The sequence below is a fragment of the Saxophila tyrrhenica genome (assembly GCF_035928015.1).
Source record: "Saxophila tyrrhenica strain CCFEE 5935 chromosome Unknown scaffold_11, whole genome shotgun sequence".
NCBI lineage: Eukaryota > Fungi > Ascomycota > Dothideomycetes > Mycosphaerellales > Extremaceae > Saxophila > Saxophila tyrrhenica.
In genome coordinates, this window is record NW_027041743.1 from 1,020,274 (window position 1) to 1,038,186 (window position 17,913).

Genomic DNA, 17,913 nt, shown 5'->3' on the forward strand with positions numbered 1-17,913 from the left:
TGCATTGTCGCTGAACTACCTACATGCTCCTAACTCCACCTGTTCGTCTTCCTCGTTGTACTTATCCAATGGGGGCTTGAGGCAGCGTGATGTTAGAACATAGCTTCACATATACATGACCCTGACGGAGCCAACACGCACAGCTCGTAAGAGACCGAGCAGCAGAGATAGTAGAGTCATAACGGAATCCATCTTAACTTCACACAGAAGTGTACGTGCCTTACGAGAGGCTGGGAAGGAGAGTGAAGTCGAAGCGGTCATATCTGGGCGCGACACTCGGGCCATGTTTTCTTGGCGGACTCGGTTCGCCGCTAACAACGCGTTCTCTTCGCGTCTGCTCTTTAAGTCTCGTCTCCCACCTCTTTGTTCTCTTCACATCACAACACATCTTACCTTCCTCGCCACTGTCCACTCTCAACCCAATTGGACTACGACAACCTCACAACAGACAACATGAGCATCGATACCACGCCTTCAAAGAAGGTTAGCAATGACATCGTCGCCGCCACTACATCATCGTTCCAACTAACATGCTTCCCAGGCTGCCTCCCGCATTGAGAGTCTGAAGATGGAGTCACCCGTCAAGATGCAGAAGCTAGCCACCGAAGAGAACAAAGAGAACCTCGACGCCCGCTACGAGGCCGACGAGGTCGCCGTCCCCATCAAGGGCATCCCCGAACTGCCAGAGGATGAGCCAAAGGTTGCAGAGACCGGTGTCGCGCCCACAATAAAGGAGGATGAGATGGACGAGCCCATACTGCGGGAGAACGCGAACAGATTCGTGCTGTTCCCGATCAAATATCACGAGGTTAGCGCGCTGTCCGCACGACGCGACCCAACGCGTAAAGTGTGTGCATGATCAACCCCACTAACCCTTCACACAGATATGGCGGATGTACAAGAAGGCCGAGGCGTCCTTCTGGACCGCAGAGGAGATTGACCTGTCGAAAGACCTCCACGACTGGAACAAGCGCCTCAATGACGACGAGCGCTTCTTCGTCTCCCACGTCCTGGCTTTCTTCGCCGCATCCGATGGCATTGTCAACGAGAACCTGGTCGAGCGCTTCTCCGGTGAGGTGCAAATACCTGAGGCGCGCTGCTTCTACGGCTTCCAGATCATGATGGAGAACATCCACTCTGAGACCTACTCCCTCCTCATCGACACATACATCAGCGAGCCCAAGCAACGCACATACCTGTTCAACGCCATCGACAACATCCCATGCATCCGTAAGAAGGCTGACTGGGCGTTGCGGTGGATCTCGGACAAGGACTCTACCTTCGCCTGCCGCCTCATCGCCTTCGCTGCCGTCGAGGGAATCTTTTTCTCCGGCTCATTCGCCGCCATCTTCTGGCTCAAGAAGCGTGGTCTCATGCCTGGCCTCACCTTCTCTAACGAGCTCATCTCTCGCGACGAGGGCATGCACACCGACTTCGCCTGCCTTCTCTACTCACACCTCAACAACAAGCCCTCAGCAGCCCTCGTCGAGTCCATCATCACAGAGGCCGTCACTATCGAGCAGGAGTTCCTCACAGACGCCCTTCCCTGCGCACTCCTCGGCATGAACTCGAAGCTCATGTGCCAGTACATCGAGTTCGTCGCCGACAGACTACTACTCTCGCTCGGCAACAGCAAGTTCTACCACGCCACCAATCCCTTCGACTTTATGGAGAACATTTCGCTCGCGGGCAAGACCAACTTCTTCGAGAAGCGGGTGGGAGACTACCAGAAGGCGGGCGTCATGGCGTCGACCAAGAAGCACGACGAGAAGAAGCCTGGTGCCGTGGCCGAGGCTGCGCCCGTCATGAACGGCGACTTTGCTTTTGACGAGGACTTCTAGATGATTGATTGTGCTTTGACGGCGTCACGAGGAGTTGTGGATTGGATATGGGTGGGTGGGATGATGCACTTGTGATACACTACTCTGTTTTGCTTGTCTGTACGTTGCATACGCAGAAGGCGCATTAGCGATGGTCGCCTGTTCGTAGCCAGCTGAACTGAAATCATGAAATTCGTATTCTTCCTCATCATGCTTCGTTCTCGTCAAGCAGCACAAGCTCCATCCTCCAAGCTCGCCCAACAGGATCGGAGATTTTGCCTCGCATGCCTTCCCACGAGCGATTCGTGTGCATTAGTTCGACACTGTGACGTCCGCATGCAGCAGCGCAGCACGAGGCAAGCTGTCTCGAAGTGGGCAAGGCATGGGTGTGGATCACGTCAATCCAACCTTCCCGCCAAAGTCCGTTGCGCGCATGTCAGCAGCGTGCACAACCATCTTCCCGCTTCCGTTCGTATGCATTCTGGGTGCTCCCTTTCCCTCAGGCGTTGTTGAGTATTGTTCGAGATATTGATTGAGCCTATCCTACGTACTCCGAGCATTCACCTGCGCCGTTCGCTCTGCTTCCACCTACCTATCCAGTCACACGCACAGAAGAACATGTCCGCCAGGATCCGGTAGCCCAGACCAGGCGCATAGCGTGTATAATGCGCGTAAGATTTAGCAGTCAGCTCCGATAGCACCATGGCGCAACCAGCGGCACCCGCCATCACTTTGACCGACCCAAACAACGACCCTGCCTCCCCTTCCCCCGCCTGGTCTCCCACGCGGGATGCGCCGAGGAATACAATTCCACCGGATGTGGGCGGAGTGCTGAGGAATGGGGGTGGGAGGCCCGAGACGCCTACGCGGAGGCAGGGGGGAGGCCGACCAGAGTCTTCGAGTGGAGGGTGGGGGAGCCCGGGCAAGTTGACGAGGACACTGTCGTCGAGCAATGGGAACCCCGCTGCGGCGTCGAGGGATGATGTGTTCAGGATCAAAGAGGGAGAGGGGGAGGGAGGCATGGGGGCTATGGATCCGTTGTCCCAGCACATTCTCAAGCGCACCAATGCGCCGCCCCCGATGAACACGTCCATGCGACCCACGACAGCAGAGGGAGGAGCAAGAGAAGATGTCAAAGCTCCGTCAGAACAAACAACGACAGCACCCGCCGTACAGCCGTTGAGGAATGTCGATACGAACGATAGCAGCATTTCGCAGTCGACGAATAACAACTCCCAGAAGGATCTGCGGAAGGGTGTCAAAGCCGTTTCGTTCATTTCACGCCTGATGGGAAACAAGAAAAAGGACGAAGCAGGTCCTATAGCCGACGATGAGTCTGTCTCAAACGAAGGCAGACCTGAGGGCACGGATGCCCAGGTCTTCTCGCAGCCATTGGATAATATGAGCTTCAGCCCACGAATGCCCCAACCGCCTTCTTACATCAAGGTACGGGCGAAGCACAAGAAGACCCGGGACTTCGACCGCTTGTTCCTGGCGCAGGAGCTGGACTGTCGCAAGCGGAGGAAGGTTGAGAGGCAGAACAGCTCGAGTAAGTTGCGGAGAAAGAACTCTGCTACGCCAGCTGAGCAGGATACTGTATGGGCCATGGAGTTCAGTAGGGATGGCAAATACTTGGCCGCGGCTGGTGCAGATGGCGTGGTGAGAGTGTGGGCGGTGCTGTCGAGCTCAGAAGACAGGCAGAAGCACGAGAAGCAGGAGGCGCAACAGAGTGAGGGCAATGGAGTGGACGCACATGCTGAGCACCTGAGCGCACCAGTCTTTCAGAGCCAGCCGATACGAGAGTTTGAAGGCCATGGATCGACGATTTTGGACCTCAGCTGGAGCAAGAACAATTTCCTGCTGTCCTCCTCGATGGACAAGACCGTTCGCTTATGGCATGTCAGCAGGACGGAATGCCTCTGTACCTTCAAGCACGCGGACTTCGTGCCCTCCGTTGCTTTTCATCCGAAAGACGACCGCTTCTTCCTGGCCGGCTCGCTGGACTCTCGACTCAGGCTCTGGAGTATCCCAGACAAAAGCGTCGCTTACACTGCTCGGCTCAACGACATGGTCACAGCGGTGGCGTTCACACCAGATGGGAAGCACGCCATAGCAGGCTGCTTGAGCGGTCTATGCATGTTCTACGAGACCGAAGGCCTGAAGTACCAAACACAGGTGCATGTGAGATCGGCTAGGGGCCAGAACGCAAAAGGCAGCAAGATCACTGGCATACACGCTCATCACGATCGAAGGGGCGATGTGAAGCTTCTCATCACGAGCAACGATTCGCGCACCCGGCTGTACAATTTCCGCGACAAGAATCTGGAGCTGAAGTTTCGTGGAAATGTGAACAATAGCAGCCAAATCCGCGCGACGGTGAGCGATGATGGCAAATTCGTGGCCTGTGGAAGCGAAGACAGAAAAGCCTACATCTGGTCCACCGGCCCTGGCGAGGGCGAGAAGCGGGACAAGCGACCTCTCGAGCTCTTCGAAGCGCACGACTCCACCACGACGGCCGTCTGCTTCGCGCCGGCCAAGACCAGGCACCTGCTTAGCAAGTCTGAAGATCCGGTCTACGATCTGTGCAATCCACCTATAGTACACTTGATGAGCCGCGCAGAGCGAGCGGAGAGCCAGACCTCTTCCAAACCGCCCACAGAGAACGGAAGCGTCCAGGCGACTCCGGCAGATCCTGACTCCCGCTTCGAGAAGCCCAAGGAGTCTGCATCTTACGTCGCACGCTCGAGCCACAAGTGCGGCAACATCATCGTTACAGCAGATTACACCGGCAAGATCAAAATCTTCCGCCAAGATTGCGCATGGTCGAAACGCCGCCTCGACGACTGGGACCGCAGCTCCATCTTCAGCAAACGCACCGGTCGCATGAGCCGGACAGGCTCGGTCATGACGCGCGGTAGCCAGCCGAGCTTACGCGAGGGTAGGAACTCGACCAGTCTCTCCGGGCCATCGGACAGGATATTGTCCTGGCGCCAAGGCATCGCGAGCTCCCCGAGCGTGGACCGTGAAGCTTCGCAGAAAGATAGTAATCGCGGCGTCTCCCCCGGCAAATCCTCGTTCGATCGCACATCCAGTCCCGCCGAAGCGAGGAAAGCCGCGCACAGGAATAGCGGCAAATGGACTGGCTGGGCGACGAGTCTGCGCTCTGAGACGAGGTCTGACTCCGCCCCCCCGGATCCTGAGATGCCTATGCGCGTCGACACGGCCAAAGCCCGCGGTGCCGCTGATGACGCGGGTAGGAACAGCGCTGGTAGTGGCGGGAGTCCGCGCTCTGGCTCCCCTCGTTCCCTGCGGGAGGAGAACCCTCTTCTGCTGTCGGGGGGCCGGAGCTATATGTTCTGGGACACGCAGGAGTGGAAGGGGCGCGCGGAGCGGCAGCAGCAGGTTGCTCCGGACCAGTTGCCGCTGACGCCGATTGCTTCGCGGGAGGACGCGACGCCTGGAGGCCAGCAGCAGCAGCAGCAGCTTAGGCCGGGTTTGGGGAGAGGCGCGACGGTGGTGAGTGAGTTGAGCGATGAGAAGAGTAGTGTGAGCGAGTATGATGATGCTGAGGAGGGGGCGGAGGATGGGGGTGGGGATGGCGCTGGTGCGAGACAGGGCAGTGACGTCGATACGAAGTGTAGGAAGTGTGGCGGGCTGTCTTTTGGAGCGAGGAAGGTGGATGGGGGGACGTGTTTGGTTTGTGTTAAGTGTGGGACGAAGGTATGATCATCGCGATCGCTTCGATTGGATAGCACCCCAAGAAGCAGGGAGGGGGACATTGTTCACTAGTTCTTCAATGAATCACAAATCGCGTCCCGTTCAAGACACCCTCCTGCTCCATGCGAATAGCTTCGCCATACATCAAGCCGGGTGCATACGCCTCGCCGACTAGCGTGCAGTGCACCGTGCCGTTTTCCTCCGCCAGGCCCTCTTGAGGACCCTCAGTCTTACGCAGGATGAAGGGCACCTTTCCACCCTTCAGAACGCACACCATATCGCCGGCTCTGATGTCCATTGGTCCCAGCCCGATGTAGCCTTGCGTTGATATGAAGAAGTTCTTGCGATCTACCACCGTCTGGACCAAGCTGCCAATAGCTCTCAGCTCGTCTCTGTCTCTTCCTCGCAGCTTCAGTAGTTCAATCTGTGGACTCTCTTCGACCTCTACGTGCCAGAAATGCGCGAACAAGGCTTTGTTCAGCACCGAATGTTCAATGCCCATCTTGGCGAAGTCTGGACAGGAGATGTAGCGGCTCTTCCTGATGTGGTCTAGCAAGTGTGTGCTGGCTGTCAAGGTTTTTTGGAACGCATCATGTACGGTCTCGTTGCTCCCGGAGCGGTATGTCATTGCGCGCAGTCGCGACCACCATGGCTTTTCAAGGACGAAGGCGTCTTGGCCCTCAGGGCGCTCCACAGCGTCAGATTCCACAGCTCGACGAACTTCACGCATGTTCCCTTCAAAATCAGTGTATTCACCAGGACCGAGGGCTCGTCTTTGAGCAGGTCCGCTGCCACGATCTCCACGAGCTTCGTTCAATGCTAGGAAAGAGTGCTCTGGATGAGCTTGATTGACTCTCTTGTGGCACCTACAGCAGTAGTGGACGTCGACACATTGTCGACACTTGTAGTACGGTCCCCAAACGACCCGCCCGCAACCATGACAGTCAAGAAAGCTGTCCACAAAGGTACTGATGTTCAACCGCCACTGAATCAAATCGTTTTTGGGGAAAGGACCGAAGTGCGGATCCTGTCGCTCGTCCAATTCTTGTATCTCGTCGCAGATTAAACCAGAGATCGTCATGCGTTCTTCCGAGAACGAGAGTCCAGTAGTCGCGACAGGCGCAGCAGCGAAATTGGCACTCAATGTCTTGTAAGTCATCTGGTTATGCAGTTGCCAGTATATCCCAATCATTTCTTGACTCCAGTCCGGGCACCAAGAAGGTAGGTCTTGTCTCCGCATCATAGGCATCCTCGAGCCAGACTGCTGCGCGGAACGTCCAAGGTATTTCGCCCAGTCCGTCGCCGCGCCTGCATATACGCATCTGAGTGTCTCGAGCCCGCTCGGTCTGAGTAATAGCTTCTTGGCACAATGGATAAGACAGTCTCGCAACGGCAGTCGGTAGTTCACGAGGCCGTCTGGGACGTCGCACGCCATGCTGGTGAATGCGAAGACTTTGTCGCGCGCATCAGACGTCCGCCTGAACCTGTAAGCGTCAATGAGATCCAGAAGGTCGAAGTCGTTCTTGTGTAATTTATGGCGTCTCTGCGCAAGGTCGTAGACAGCATAGCGGTACCCGGCGTAATATTCGGTTCTGTCGACGCCTTTCTCGAAGGAGTCACAACAACTCTTAGTTACGATCAAGTGTCTCTCCAATGCTGTCACGAAGCGCACGTGTTCTTCGAATGACAGTTGCTGGTCGCCGAGATAGAACACAAGTTCCTTGGCGAAGACGGCCTCCTGTGTCGTCCATGCCCTCGACCACCACGAGTTCCTGTTCCTGAACAAGTCATTGAACAGTTTATCACAGGCATCCTCAGAAAAGTGGGCGTCTCGGTCGTTCCCGTGCAACAAGATAAGAGAAGCCATACCGTTGCTGTTGTCGCCGAGCCACACGTTGACTCTGAAAGCACCCCGGTAGATGTCACCCATCATGTTGACCTGGTCTGTCCGTTCATCTGGATCTTCCTGATTTATGCAAATCGCATCCGCCCATAGAGCGCGAGGTGCCCTTTCCCGACGTAGAGTGGACAAGGCTGCGAAAAGATTCTTGGTCACTGTCATCGGCTTGCCAGCCAGAGTTATGATTTCAGGGTCGGCTCTGCTGCCCCAGGTATAGGACAGTGCTTCGTACTCTGGCTTCTGTTCGAGGCTGACAACATTGAGCCCACAAGTCAACGCACCGCCATCTGTGTCAGCAGTCGGCGGCTGGATAGTGATCAGGCGTATCTCTCGTTTCTCTCTATTCAACCTTTGATATATAGGGATGTCCAGCTTGGGAGGGTCGATCTCTTCTTGATCCATGATGATTGGAGTTCTCAAGCTGTTGATAGACGATAAGGTTGAGAGCGAAAAGGCACAACTCGGGAGCAGGTCAAGGAAATATACGCACCTCGAGGCTAAGCTGTGCCTCACTCCTCATCAGGTAGAAGCTACATGGGTATAGATGAACGCACCGCTCAGACCCAGCCTAGCGCGTTTGACGGCTGGCGAGCATAGCGCAGCCTTGCGCATGTCATGAAGCCTCAGAAGACGAAACCATCGCGTGGTGTTTGTCAGGTATAATGCAAGATATCGGTTCGCCATCTGGCTCTCGCAGACCATTGATGCGCAACAGCTAGGTAGCTTGGATCAGAGGATACTTCATTAAGACATGGATTTTTGGAAGAGGAGGCATGCGGAATGAAGTCAAAGCGCAGCATGTAATGTCAAGATGAGTCAGCACGACATCGAACATCAACTTTCGAGATATCGGCCTCGCGGCCGTCTCCCATCTTAAAGACAAGCGAAGAGAATGTTTTCTGCGAGGACACCACCCCGAATACACAACATCTGCGCCCAATGCCTCCGCCACTCCAAGCGTCGCCTCTACAGCAGCACATCAAACAACCCACCTCCACCTCCCCCAACCGGCACAGCCAAACTTACCAACCGCCGCCTCGTCTCCCTCCACGGCCAAGATGCGCCCAAATTCCTCCAAGGCCTAGTCACAGCCAACGTCCGTCCGGACTCCCGCTCCGGTTTCTACGCCGCTTTCCTCACCGGCCAAGGACGAGTCCTGAACGATGTCTTCATCTACCCTACCCTTGGCTCGCGCTGGCATCAAGACGTGAATAAGAATGAAGAGCAAGGGTATCTGGTGGAAGTAGATGGCGAGCAAACGGAGGCGCTGATGAAGCATTTAAAGCGGCATAAGCTGCGGTCGAAATTGAAGTTACGGCTGCTGGAGGACGGGGAGTTGGATGTGTGGGGTTTGTGGAGGGAGGATGAAAGATGGACGGCGCATACGAAGGGGCAGAAGGAGGGAGGGTTGATTGGGCTGACGGATTGTAGGGCGCCGGGGATGGGGCAGAGGGTGTTGTTGCCGGAGTCTAGGTCGCTGGCTGTGCTGGGAGCGGAGGCGGAGGGTGTTGAGGAGGCGCCGCTGGATGCTTATAGAGTAAGGAGGTATCTGAAGGGAGTGGTGGAGGGGCAGAATGAGATTCAGCGGGAGGAAGCGCTGCCTATGAATGCGAATATTGACATTATGGGTGGGATTGACTTCAAGAAGGGATGTTATATTGGGCAAGAGTTGACGATCCGGACGCATCACACTGGAGTTGTTCGAAGACGAGTTCTGCCGATAGCGTTGTACGATCATGGAAGGGAGCCTCCGGGGACACTGACCTATGATGCTGGATCGGGCAGACCACTACCAGAGCACGATGTGGACATCCGCAGGGACGACAAGCGAAAACGAGCTACTGGCAAGTTCATTGCTGGCATTGGGAATGTCGGCCTAGCGATGTGCAGGCTGGAGCAGATGAGCGATCTCACTGTCTCTGGCGAAGGCAGTTCCTTCAGCCCTGGCGACCGCTTCGTCGTTCAGAGCCCAGATGGCCGGGATATTGGTGTCAAGGCATTCGTGCCGGACTGGATCCGCGGCAACGTTCGAGAGGCAAAAGTGCAGAAGCGCGTCACATGAAGAAGATTTACAGAAGGCTGCCTATCTTTTACCCTCCGTCCAGTGCTCGCCACCACCCATTAGAGTGGTGCCCTTGTCGAGATCACTATTCTGCTTCTCGCCAATCCACTGTGGCTTCAGGGCCATAAGACCGGCTTCGACGTTCCATGCCCGACCACCCTCGATATACATGGTGCCGCCGTTCACCTTGCCGTCCGCCATTACACCAAGGATGACTTTGGCGACATCTTCGGCAGTGTTTGCTGGCAGACCGGCCTTCTCCCAGGTCGCATCAAGGTTGGCGGTTAGACGGGTCCTGGAGCACTGTCAGCTACGATCTTTTAAACGAGTAGGTGGGTCTGAGCTGACTTTGTCATCCACGGCGAGATGGCGTTCGTCCGGATCTTGAACGGAGGCTGGATCAGATGTCTGCTGCGCGTTAGCATTAAGAATCCCCGGCTTCCATTGTCACCTTACTCCCTCAACACCCTCATCATCCCCAGCACGCCATGCTTCGCCGGCACATAAACATTCAACCCAGGATCCTCCCGGAACCCAGCCACGCTACTAACGAGCGTCAAACTGCGATCCGAGCCACCTTCGCCTTGCCTCAGATACACCGAGGCAATGTTGCCAAAGTACAGCGGGCCCTTAAGACACACATCGACGACATTCATCGCCTTCTTCGGCTCCTCCCGCACCGACTCGAGCGTCATCTCCGGATCAAACGTGCGGCCTTGCTCGCCCAGTCCGGCGTTCGCTACCGCATGGTCGATTCGTCCGCAGGTCTTGAGCGCTTCGTCGAAGAGGGCGAGGTTCTGGTCGTAGGATGTCACGTCGCAGTGGATGTATTTGACATGGGTTTTCGAGTTGGCGGAGAGTTCTTGGGCGAGGGCGGAGCCGGGTTCGTCGAGGACGTCGCCGAAGAAGACGTGGGCGCCGGAGGCGTGGAGGAGGCGGACGAGGGAGGCGCCGACGCCTAGGGCTCCTCCTGTTAAGACTACGACTCTGTCTGCGAGGGCGCTGCCGGAGGAGGGGTGGAACTGGTACGTCATTTTGATGAAGTCTCGATCTAACTGGCGTCTGTGGGAAGGTCGATCACGGTTTGAGACAATCTATGCTGAGATACATCTCCAGACTACTTACTCTGCTATATATTCCCATCAATACTGCCGGCACTTGTTCGACGATCTGGATGCCCCGCAGTCTCCACAGCTCGAATGTATATGCGGAACATCTTCCGATGCCGCCATTCTTCATCATCAATGGTTCTTCTCCAGCTACCTTACTCTGCATGGCTGTGAGATCTCGCGGCACATTGAGGCCTTTTGCCTTGCATAATGTGCTGGAAGCAAGACCTCAGAAGGCAAAAGCCCGCTACACTCTAATCGGTGGCTGTCTTCGTTGCCTTCTCTAGCCGGCCCACGCCTTACTTGCTTGAACCTCACCTTCCCTATTATCTCTCATCACCTGCAAATGCTCGCTCTGTCTTCTGCTGTCAGTATTCACTCGTGAACGTCGGGGTTACCGAGGCTCTGCTCATGGTATGACTCGTCAATGAGGCTGAGCCAAGTCCATGCCATGTGACCTGTGATTTTCCGCTTTTGAGGCCTCCGAATCTCTTTCGAAACCTTCCACAGCCACTTAACACGACAACAACCAAAACAAATCAACGACTAGTAACATGATCAACCACCACCAAACTAGCCTGATTGCAATCGTCCTCCTACCCAACAACAACCGCTGAGAGCCAACCAGGCCTGCCCCCGCGTAGGCTCGTATCGAGCCACATGAATCAATCACCCCACGTCGTCTCCACCAGCGGCTGCTTCTTTTCCCCAGACGCCGCATATCGTCGGTTCAGCACATCCACTGCCATGGAAGCCAACGGCTTCCAAATGAGGCCCGACGGAGACGTCCAGTACGAGTCGCCGCAGCCGAACAAGGCCCAGAACGCGGCCAACCACCAGCGTACATACCAAGGTGAGTAGCCCTGCTAATCTCGAGCTATCGCACATACTGACTTGGTTGATAAGCATGTATACCGTGCCGCCAACGCAAAGTACGCTGCGATCTGGGCTCGGTCGACAACCCTCATGACCCGCCGTGCTCGAGATGCAGGAGAGAGTCGAAGACGTGCTACTTCTCTGCTACCAGGCGTAAGAAGAAGCGACCCGGCGTAGATAACAGCGAGACCTACTCGGATGCCGGTGACGATGTGCCATACGAGATCAAGGATGGTAGGAAGAGGGCGAGGACATCGTCTGGTGCAGACCTCGAGCAGTACGACCCTCCATACGATGCGCCGCGCACGCCGGGTGGCTCCATAGGCAGAACGCAGCCTCTCAACAGACCAGCGGCGCCCAAGCATGTCCACTACGGCGAAGAAGATCACAAAGCCAGCGAGCAGACCGTAGGACTACTCCAGGCAGCAGAGGTACACGGTGGGCATGATGCACTCAAGCTACTCTACGAAGCTGCGACAGTGCAAGGCGGTAGGATGCCGAGCAAAGACAGCGGCACCCTCACCGGCATCAATGGTGTCTCGCCTGCTTCGGGCCCTTCCATCACCGCACGGAGCCCAGTCGTCGATGTGCCTGGTACATGGCAAGCTGGACCAATGGGAATATACAAGAACGATCCGATGTGGACGAAGTCAGACATCGACTACGGCATCAAGAGTGCGCCAGCAGATCCAGCCATCACAGTCAACTCGCCTGGATACGCTTCTGCCATAAAGGCTTGGTCGCGCTTCCGATTCGTTCGCGCAGGCTGGTTCACGGCAAGAGAGGCTATTGAATATGTCGAGTACTTCTACAAGCACCTCTCGCCGCTCACGCCGGTCGTCCTACCCGACTTCCGTGATCTGGGCACCCATGAGAAGCTCCTCACCCAGGAACCTATGTTGACGATCACCATCCTCCTAATCTCTTCTCGCCACATGAGGCTTCAGGGACCGGGCGCGGTAAGCCGTCCATACTCCATTCACCAGAAGCTCTGGACCTACCTCTCTGGCATGATCAATCGTGTTATCTGGGGCCAAGAACAGTTCGGCGGTGGCTTCTGTGGCGCTGGTGCTGAGCCTGGATGCGACGTCAACCCTCTCTCCCGCAAAGGTCTTCGTACCCTAGGCACCGTAGAGTCGCTAGCCTTGCTCACGGAGTGGCACCCAAGAGCCATGCACTTTCCGCCCGATGAGGCTGACGACGAGCTCATGGTACCGGAAGAGTCTTCCCGCCCAATCGACTTCAGCGAGCAGGCAGACCCATCACAAGGCATAAGTGGGCAGCGCATGGATGCGTGGCTTGAGCCCTGCTGGCGCAGCGATCGGCTCTGCTGGATGCTGCTTGGTATCTCAATGTCGCTTGCCTTCGAGATCGGAGTGTTTGACAAGACTGAGTGGCAGCGCCATGCTCGATCCACTGACGGCCACCCTCTCTCTGCTGATGAGCTGCAATCGTACGACCGCCGCCGTGGTAGTGTCAGAGACATCCTCCTCATCTACGTCAGCCAGACTTCAGGTCGACTTGGGCTGACTTCCATGCTTCCAAGCACCTACTCCACGCCTGAAGACAGCGACCTCTACAAGCGCATAATCGGACAACACGAGACTATGCAAGAGACGGTCCTGCACTTCTGGCTCCGCATGGCTGCCATCATGCGCGAAGGCAACCACACCCTCTATGCAAACAAGACCTTTACTCGAGATCTCATCAGGAATGGCGACTACAAAGCTGCCTTGGCGGCGCTCCAGACACCGCTTCGTGAGTGGCGCCAAGACTTCGACAAAGCAGCCTCGATCCCTCAGTATATGCGGTACATCCTGCAGATTGAGTTTGAATATTGCCGGGTCTACATCAATGCATTAGCACTGCAAGCTGTCGCAGAGCGGTGCGCAAACGATCAAGCATTCTCGCTCAATGATCCACCACTTGAGTTAGCTCGCAACTCCGCTGTGTCCACGAACGGCGTCCGCAGCGACGTTGCTATCGCACCCCCGACTCTTGCGAAATGGCTCGGCGGTGACCGGTTCTACCTTCACGAAGTCGGCGAAGCGTCTCGTAACCTGCTCAAGGTGGTCGTCGATGGCCTCTACCCTGGCGAGTACCTCAGACATGCGCCAGTCCGGACATACTTCCGCATTGTTAGCGTGGCGATCATGCTGCTCAAGTCCTTCTCACTGGGTGCAAGCGAGAGCGACGTGCAAGACTCTCTGACGCTAATGGATAAGACTGTTGCTGCGCTGAAGGGGTGCATTGTCGATGATGTCCACGTGGCTAGTCGCTTCGCGGACCTCCTCAACAACTTGACACAGAACCTCAAGCCACGTCTGGTGCGCATTGCGGGCGATGGTCGCTCCGGTCGCAGCCGCCGCGTCAGCCACCAAGGCAGCCCTGAGCCGCTGCAAGCTCAACTCGGCACAGCGAACCAGAAGCTCCAGCAGCACCAACAGCAGACGTCCATGAACGGCGTGCAAAGCCAAAATCAACAGCAATGGGCCTACAACACCACCTCCAACCCAACAACCATGGCCCCCAACCACCCCATGTACGGTATCTCAAGCGACGCCTACGACCTCTCCGGGCCAGACAACAACTTCTCCGTCATGCCCCCACCCTCCTTCGGTTTCCAATCCCCCACCAACCAATTCACCCAACCGACCAACAACACGACTCCCGGCGGCTCAGCCATCGACCCGTACCTGCAGAACTTTAGCAACGACAACTCGATGCAGGACTGGTTGACGCTGCCGCTGGATCCGCTGCTGAATATGAACGGCGCGGACGTCACACAGACGATGTATGGGCCGCAGCTGGGGGAGTCGGATATGCTGGAGTTGTTGCTCGGGCCGAATAATTATGGGGTGTGAGGGGGGTTGGTAGTCTGGGAGTTGGGAGGGGAGAGATGGCTTTTCAAGGGTGCTGCTATGGCTTTAAGGAGTGCTTTGAAATGGGGGCGTCTCTCGTTGAGGACTGGATGGTGCTTTTGGTGATCAATGGGGAGGCAAGAGGAACGGGCAGGATGCGGTACTCTGGCTCCGACGGTTCACTGTGCAGAGGATGATGGCTTGATGGAAATGTTTCTCATGATACCCACGACACTCTAGGTAGCTCTCCCGTAGCTGAACCGAATGTCATTCTTCACTTGATACTATAAGTAGCCCCCAACCTCTCCATCAAATGCCCCCGCGCCGTCATCCCCTCCCTCATCCCCTTCCTGCCCGTCCGCTCCGCATGTTCCCTCACCACCTCGCTCGGCACAGGATCCAACGTCGCGTCGTCCAGCGGGTGACAGAAATAGGCTATACTGTACCTATCACTCCCCTCCCCTTCCTCTTCCGCCTCCTCCCCGGGTCTAGGCGAGGATGTGGTGGGGAAAACAACCCGATGCCTCGTCGACCTCAACAACCCCCCCGTCCAATCCTCCAGTAAATCGCCTATATTCACCAATATCGGCAACGGCTCCCCTGCCGCTCTCTCACTGCCTTTCGGATCGACGGGTACACTCACCCATTCCCCTTCCCCTTCCCCTGAGCCGTGGGGGGTAGGTTTCCAAATCTCCAACCCGGGTTGGCCGGGTCTTTGAAAAAGCAGAGTCAGGGACCCGAAATCCGAGTGCGCGCCCGCGCGTACGTCGACACCTTGCTCTACTTCCTCGGCGGGTAGGGCAGGGTAGTAGAGGAGGCGGAGCACGGTTCCAGATCGCCCGAGGGCTGGGTCGTGTTTTTCGGAGAACCAGGATGGCGGGATTTCGAGGGCATGCGCGAGGTGGTGTAGGAGCGTGAGGCAGAGTTCGTGGCAGCGGGATTGGAAGGAGAGGATGGAGTTGAGATGGGCGCGGAGGGGGGTGGGGAGGGGTTGTTGCAGTTGGCCGGAGATGGGGGCGCCGATGTTTAAGGCTCTGAGAGCTCGTTAGCTGAGCCGTAGAAGCAGTGAAGGTGCAAGTAAAAAGGAGAGGAGATACTCCTTAACATCCGCCCTCCTCTGCCCCCCCGGACCCGGATCCAACTTCTCCACCCCCCTGCTCAACCATCCATAGTTCGCACCCGCTGCATTAGAGCCTATAGCGACGTCTTGCTTGACTTCGAGCGGAGAGGCGAAGAATTCTTTAGATAGAGAGAAGAGGTTGTCGATGTCTGCGGTTGGGATGCCAAGCTCGTTGTTTTCGATGAAGACGAAGCCGTAGGTGGTGGCGGCGGAGAGGAGTTGGTGAGAGGCGTGGGGGTTGGTGGGGCTGAGGTTCACGGTGGGGATTTGCATGGTGGTGGTTTGGTTGGAGTGGTGTGGTTGTAATGATGGGGATGGATCGAAGATTATCTATGGATGCTTAAGGTATAGCTGCATGATAAGGAATTGTGGCATGAGGTTTGACAAACGTATAACGAATGACGAGGAGAATCTAAATCCGACGGCAAGTCTTGTTGAAAAGCATTTTCATACGTAGCTACAAGAAGCATAATGCGGCTCTACTGCTTCTCTGCAGAAGATGCTCGGTCTATGATCCTGCACAGCAGCAGCACAACTCCGATTGACGGTCAAAGCTGACGCCCGGTATATCCCCAATACGCCTCGCTATCACCAACTGAATGCACGCCTCCCAGACTCGAACAGAGCATTAGCCCTGCTCATCCACCCTTCCTGGGTCGTCGGCGAGTTCTGTCCTCCATCCTCACTGCCCTCACCATCCTTCCTCGACGACACCTCCTGACCCTCAACCTCCTAAGTCTTCGGGTTCGAAGTAACCGCCGCCTTCCGGATAGGCAACCCCCCACTCCCCTCCGCCCCAGCCTCCGGCGTCTGCGTCCCCGCCGGCGTCCCGATGCCGGAGAAAGGACTCGTGGCCCCGGAAGGCGGCACCGGCATCTTGATGTCCTCCGGACTGCCCGGGATGAGCTTCTGCGGGAGGTCGGGGATGTGGATGCGCTTGGCGGAGTTGTTGTAGGAGGCCGGGATGATCTCGATGACTTCGTCGCGGGGGAATTGGAGGGAGGGGATGTCGCCGGCGGAGCAGGCCATGAGGTAGCCGTAGAGGACGCGCAGGACGGATTCGTGGGCGATGATGAGGAGGTCGTTGTTCTCGCGCTCGAGCTCGAGGATGATGGGTTCGAGGCGGACTGCTAGGTCGTGGTAGGACTGGGAGTAGACGTGTTAGCATGTGGATTACAAATGGACGAATGATGTGCATACCTCTGCGCGGGGGTAGCGGTGATGGTACGGATCCTGCTCATGCTTCGCCACCTCCTCAGGAAAGTTCTGCCTGATCTTCTTCTCGCTCATCTTCTCGCACACCCCTGGGTTCAACTGGCTCATCTGACTGCGCTGCCTCACCCTATACCCCTTCCCTTCGAAATATGCCGAAGTTTCCACAGTGCGCCTCCTCGTGCTCGTCCAGATCGTCAAAGGCTTGAGAGCGGTAGTCTCTGGTGCACCATGAGCGATCAGATTCTGCCGTTCAGACTCGCGATGTGAGATCAACGTCTCGGTCATCTTGCTCGCATAGTCCTCGCCTTCCGTACTAAGACTGGCGTCTGCTTTGTAGCTGTCCTCGTCCTTGGTGGTCCCAGCACGACAGAAGTAGATCTGCCTGCTCTTGATGTGAAGGTTGAGCAGATAAAAGACGATCCGCTGTGAGAGATAGCCGAAAGCGCAGTTGTTACTAACCACGCGCTGACCGGCGTTCAGCATCTTGACGTAGTGGAGCTCATTCTCCTCCATCGATTCATAGTGCGGTATCCGAGCGTTGATGCGCTTGAGATAGTCTTGCACGGCGTCTTCTGGCTTCCACCCAATGTAGTCTGGTGAGCTGATTTTGACGGATCTTACGTTCTCCTCGATGATCCGCTCATCCGTGCAATGACTCTCGATGAACAGCGTCTGCACATTGTGCTTCTCGAACTCCTTGGCGAGTGCCCTCCTGCCCGAGCTGAGCGGATTCACAGCATCGTAGATTGCAATCTGGCCGTTCTCGGCGTCCAGAAAGTGGAGGATATCCTCCCTACACTTCTTCAAGATCTTGTTGCGCATGAGCACGGTGGGCGTTGTGGCGTTCACGTGAAAGTAGTCTTCCGGCACGTCACCCTGTTGCCCCACGTACGACCTGCGATAGTCTCCGAGATGGAAGATGTGCGTCTTCACACCGAGCCAGCGGAGGTAGCGGGCTAGTGCAACACTGATGTGAGTTTTGCCTCTGGCTGGGAGGCCGACCGTGGCGATCACGATCCGACCTGAGTGGAAGAGACGTCCAGACTCCGTTGAGTAGAGTTGAGCGGGCGCCATGGATTCTTTCTCCGGCAGGTCGTGAATGGCGTCGACATAGGTGCTCGATCGACGGCGGAAATTGGGCGAGTTGGCCGCCAAGTCTGCGGTCAGAAGGGTGTCCATGGTGAAGTGTAGGCCTCAGAGCAGTCCTGACAGTTGGTTGATCAGGTCTTCAAA

General features: G+C 56.5%; 8 protein-coding genes across 8 annotated transcripts; 4 read left to right on the top strand and 4 right to left on the bottom strand.

Moving 5' to 3' along the window:
- Positions 1–453: 453 nt before the first annotated feature.
- RNR2 (Ribonucleotide-diphosphate reductase (RNR), small subunit) lies at positions 454–1,841 on the top strand (the record flags this gene model as incomplete). The annotated part of the gene is made up of 3 exons (XM_064804710.1): positions 454–483; positions 542–808; positions 885–1,841. 3 exons carry the CDS (start codon positions 454–456, stop codon positions 1,839–1,841), a joined length of 1,254 nt encoding a protein of 417 aa, XP_064657480.1.
- A 681-nt stretch (positions 1,842–2,522) lies between these two features.
- LTR77_007474 (uncharacterized protein) lies at positions 2,523–5,572 on the top strand (the record flags this gene model as incomplete). The annotated part of the gene is made up of 2 exons (XM_064804711.1): positions 2,523–5,457; positions 5,529–5,572. 2 exons carry the CDS (start codon positions 2,523–2,525, stop codon positions 5,570–5,572), a joined length of 2,979 nt encoding a protein of 992 aa, XP_064657481.1.
- Positions 5,573–5,613: 41 nt separating this feature from the next.
- Positions 5,614–7,839, bottom strand: LTR77_007475 (uncharacterized protein; the record flags this gene model as incomplete). Its single annotated transcript, XM_064804712.1, has 1 exon — positions 5,614–7,839. One exon carries the CDS (start codon positions 7,837–7,839, stop codon positions 5,614–5,616), a length of 2,226 nt encoding a protein of 741 aa, XP_064657482.1.
- Positions 7,840–8,329: 490 nt separating this feature from the next.
- Positions 8,330–9,499, top strand: CAF17 (ccr4 associated factor; the record flags this gene model as incomplete). Its single annotated transcript, XM_064804713.1, has 1 exon — positions 8,330–9,499. One exon carries the CDS (start codon positions 8,330–8,332, stop codon positions 9,497–9,499), a length of 1,170 nt encoding a protein of 389 aa, XP_064657483.1.
- A 21-nt stretch (positions 9,500–9,520) lies between these two features.
- LTR77_007477 (uncharacterized protein) lies at positions 9,521–10,533 on the bottom strand (the record flags this gene model as incomplete). Its single annotated transcript, XM_064804714.1, has 3 exons — positions 9,521–9,794; positions 9,848–9,907; positions 9,956–10,533. 3 exons carry the CDS (start codon positions 10,531–10,533, stop codon positions 9,521–9,523), a joined length of 912 nt encoding a protein of 303 aa, XP_064657484.1.
- Positions 10,534–11,355: 822 nt separating this feature from the next.
- ARO80_2 (zinc finger transcriptional activator) lies at positions 11,356–14,348 on the top strand (the record flags this gene model as incomplete). The annotated part of the gene is made up of 2 exons (XM_064804715.1): positions 11,356–11,461; positions 11,515–14,348. The coding sequence occupies 2 exons, from the start codon at positions 11,356–11,358 to the stop codon at positions 14,346–14,348; spliced, it is 2,940 nt and encodes a 979-aa protein (XP_064657485.1).
- A 271-nt stretch (positions 14,349–14,619) lies between these two features.
- Positions 14,620–15,738, bottom strand: LTR77_007479 (uncharacterized protein; the record flags this gene model as incomplete). The annotated part of the gene is made up of 2 exons (XM_064804716.1): positions 14,620–15,379; positions 15,443–15,738. The coding sequence occupies 2 exons, from the start codon at positions 15,736–15,738 to the stop codon at positions 14,620–14,622; spliced, it is 1,056 nt and encodes a 351-aa protein (XP_064657486.1).
- A 459-nt stretch (positions 15,739–16,197) lies between these two features.
- Positions 16,198–17,859, bottom strand: LTR77_007480 (uncharacterized protein; the record flags this gene model as incomplete). The annotated part of the gene is made up of 2 exons (XM_064804717.1): positions 16,198–16,611; positions 16,666–17,859. 2 exons carry the CDS (start codon positions 17,857–17,859, stop codon positions 16,198–16,200), a joined length of 1,608 nt encoding a protein of 535 aa, XP_064657487.1.
- Positions 17,860–17,913: the final 54 nt, after the last annotated feature.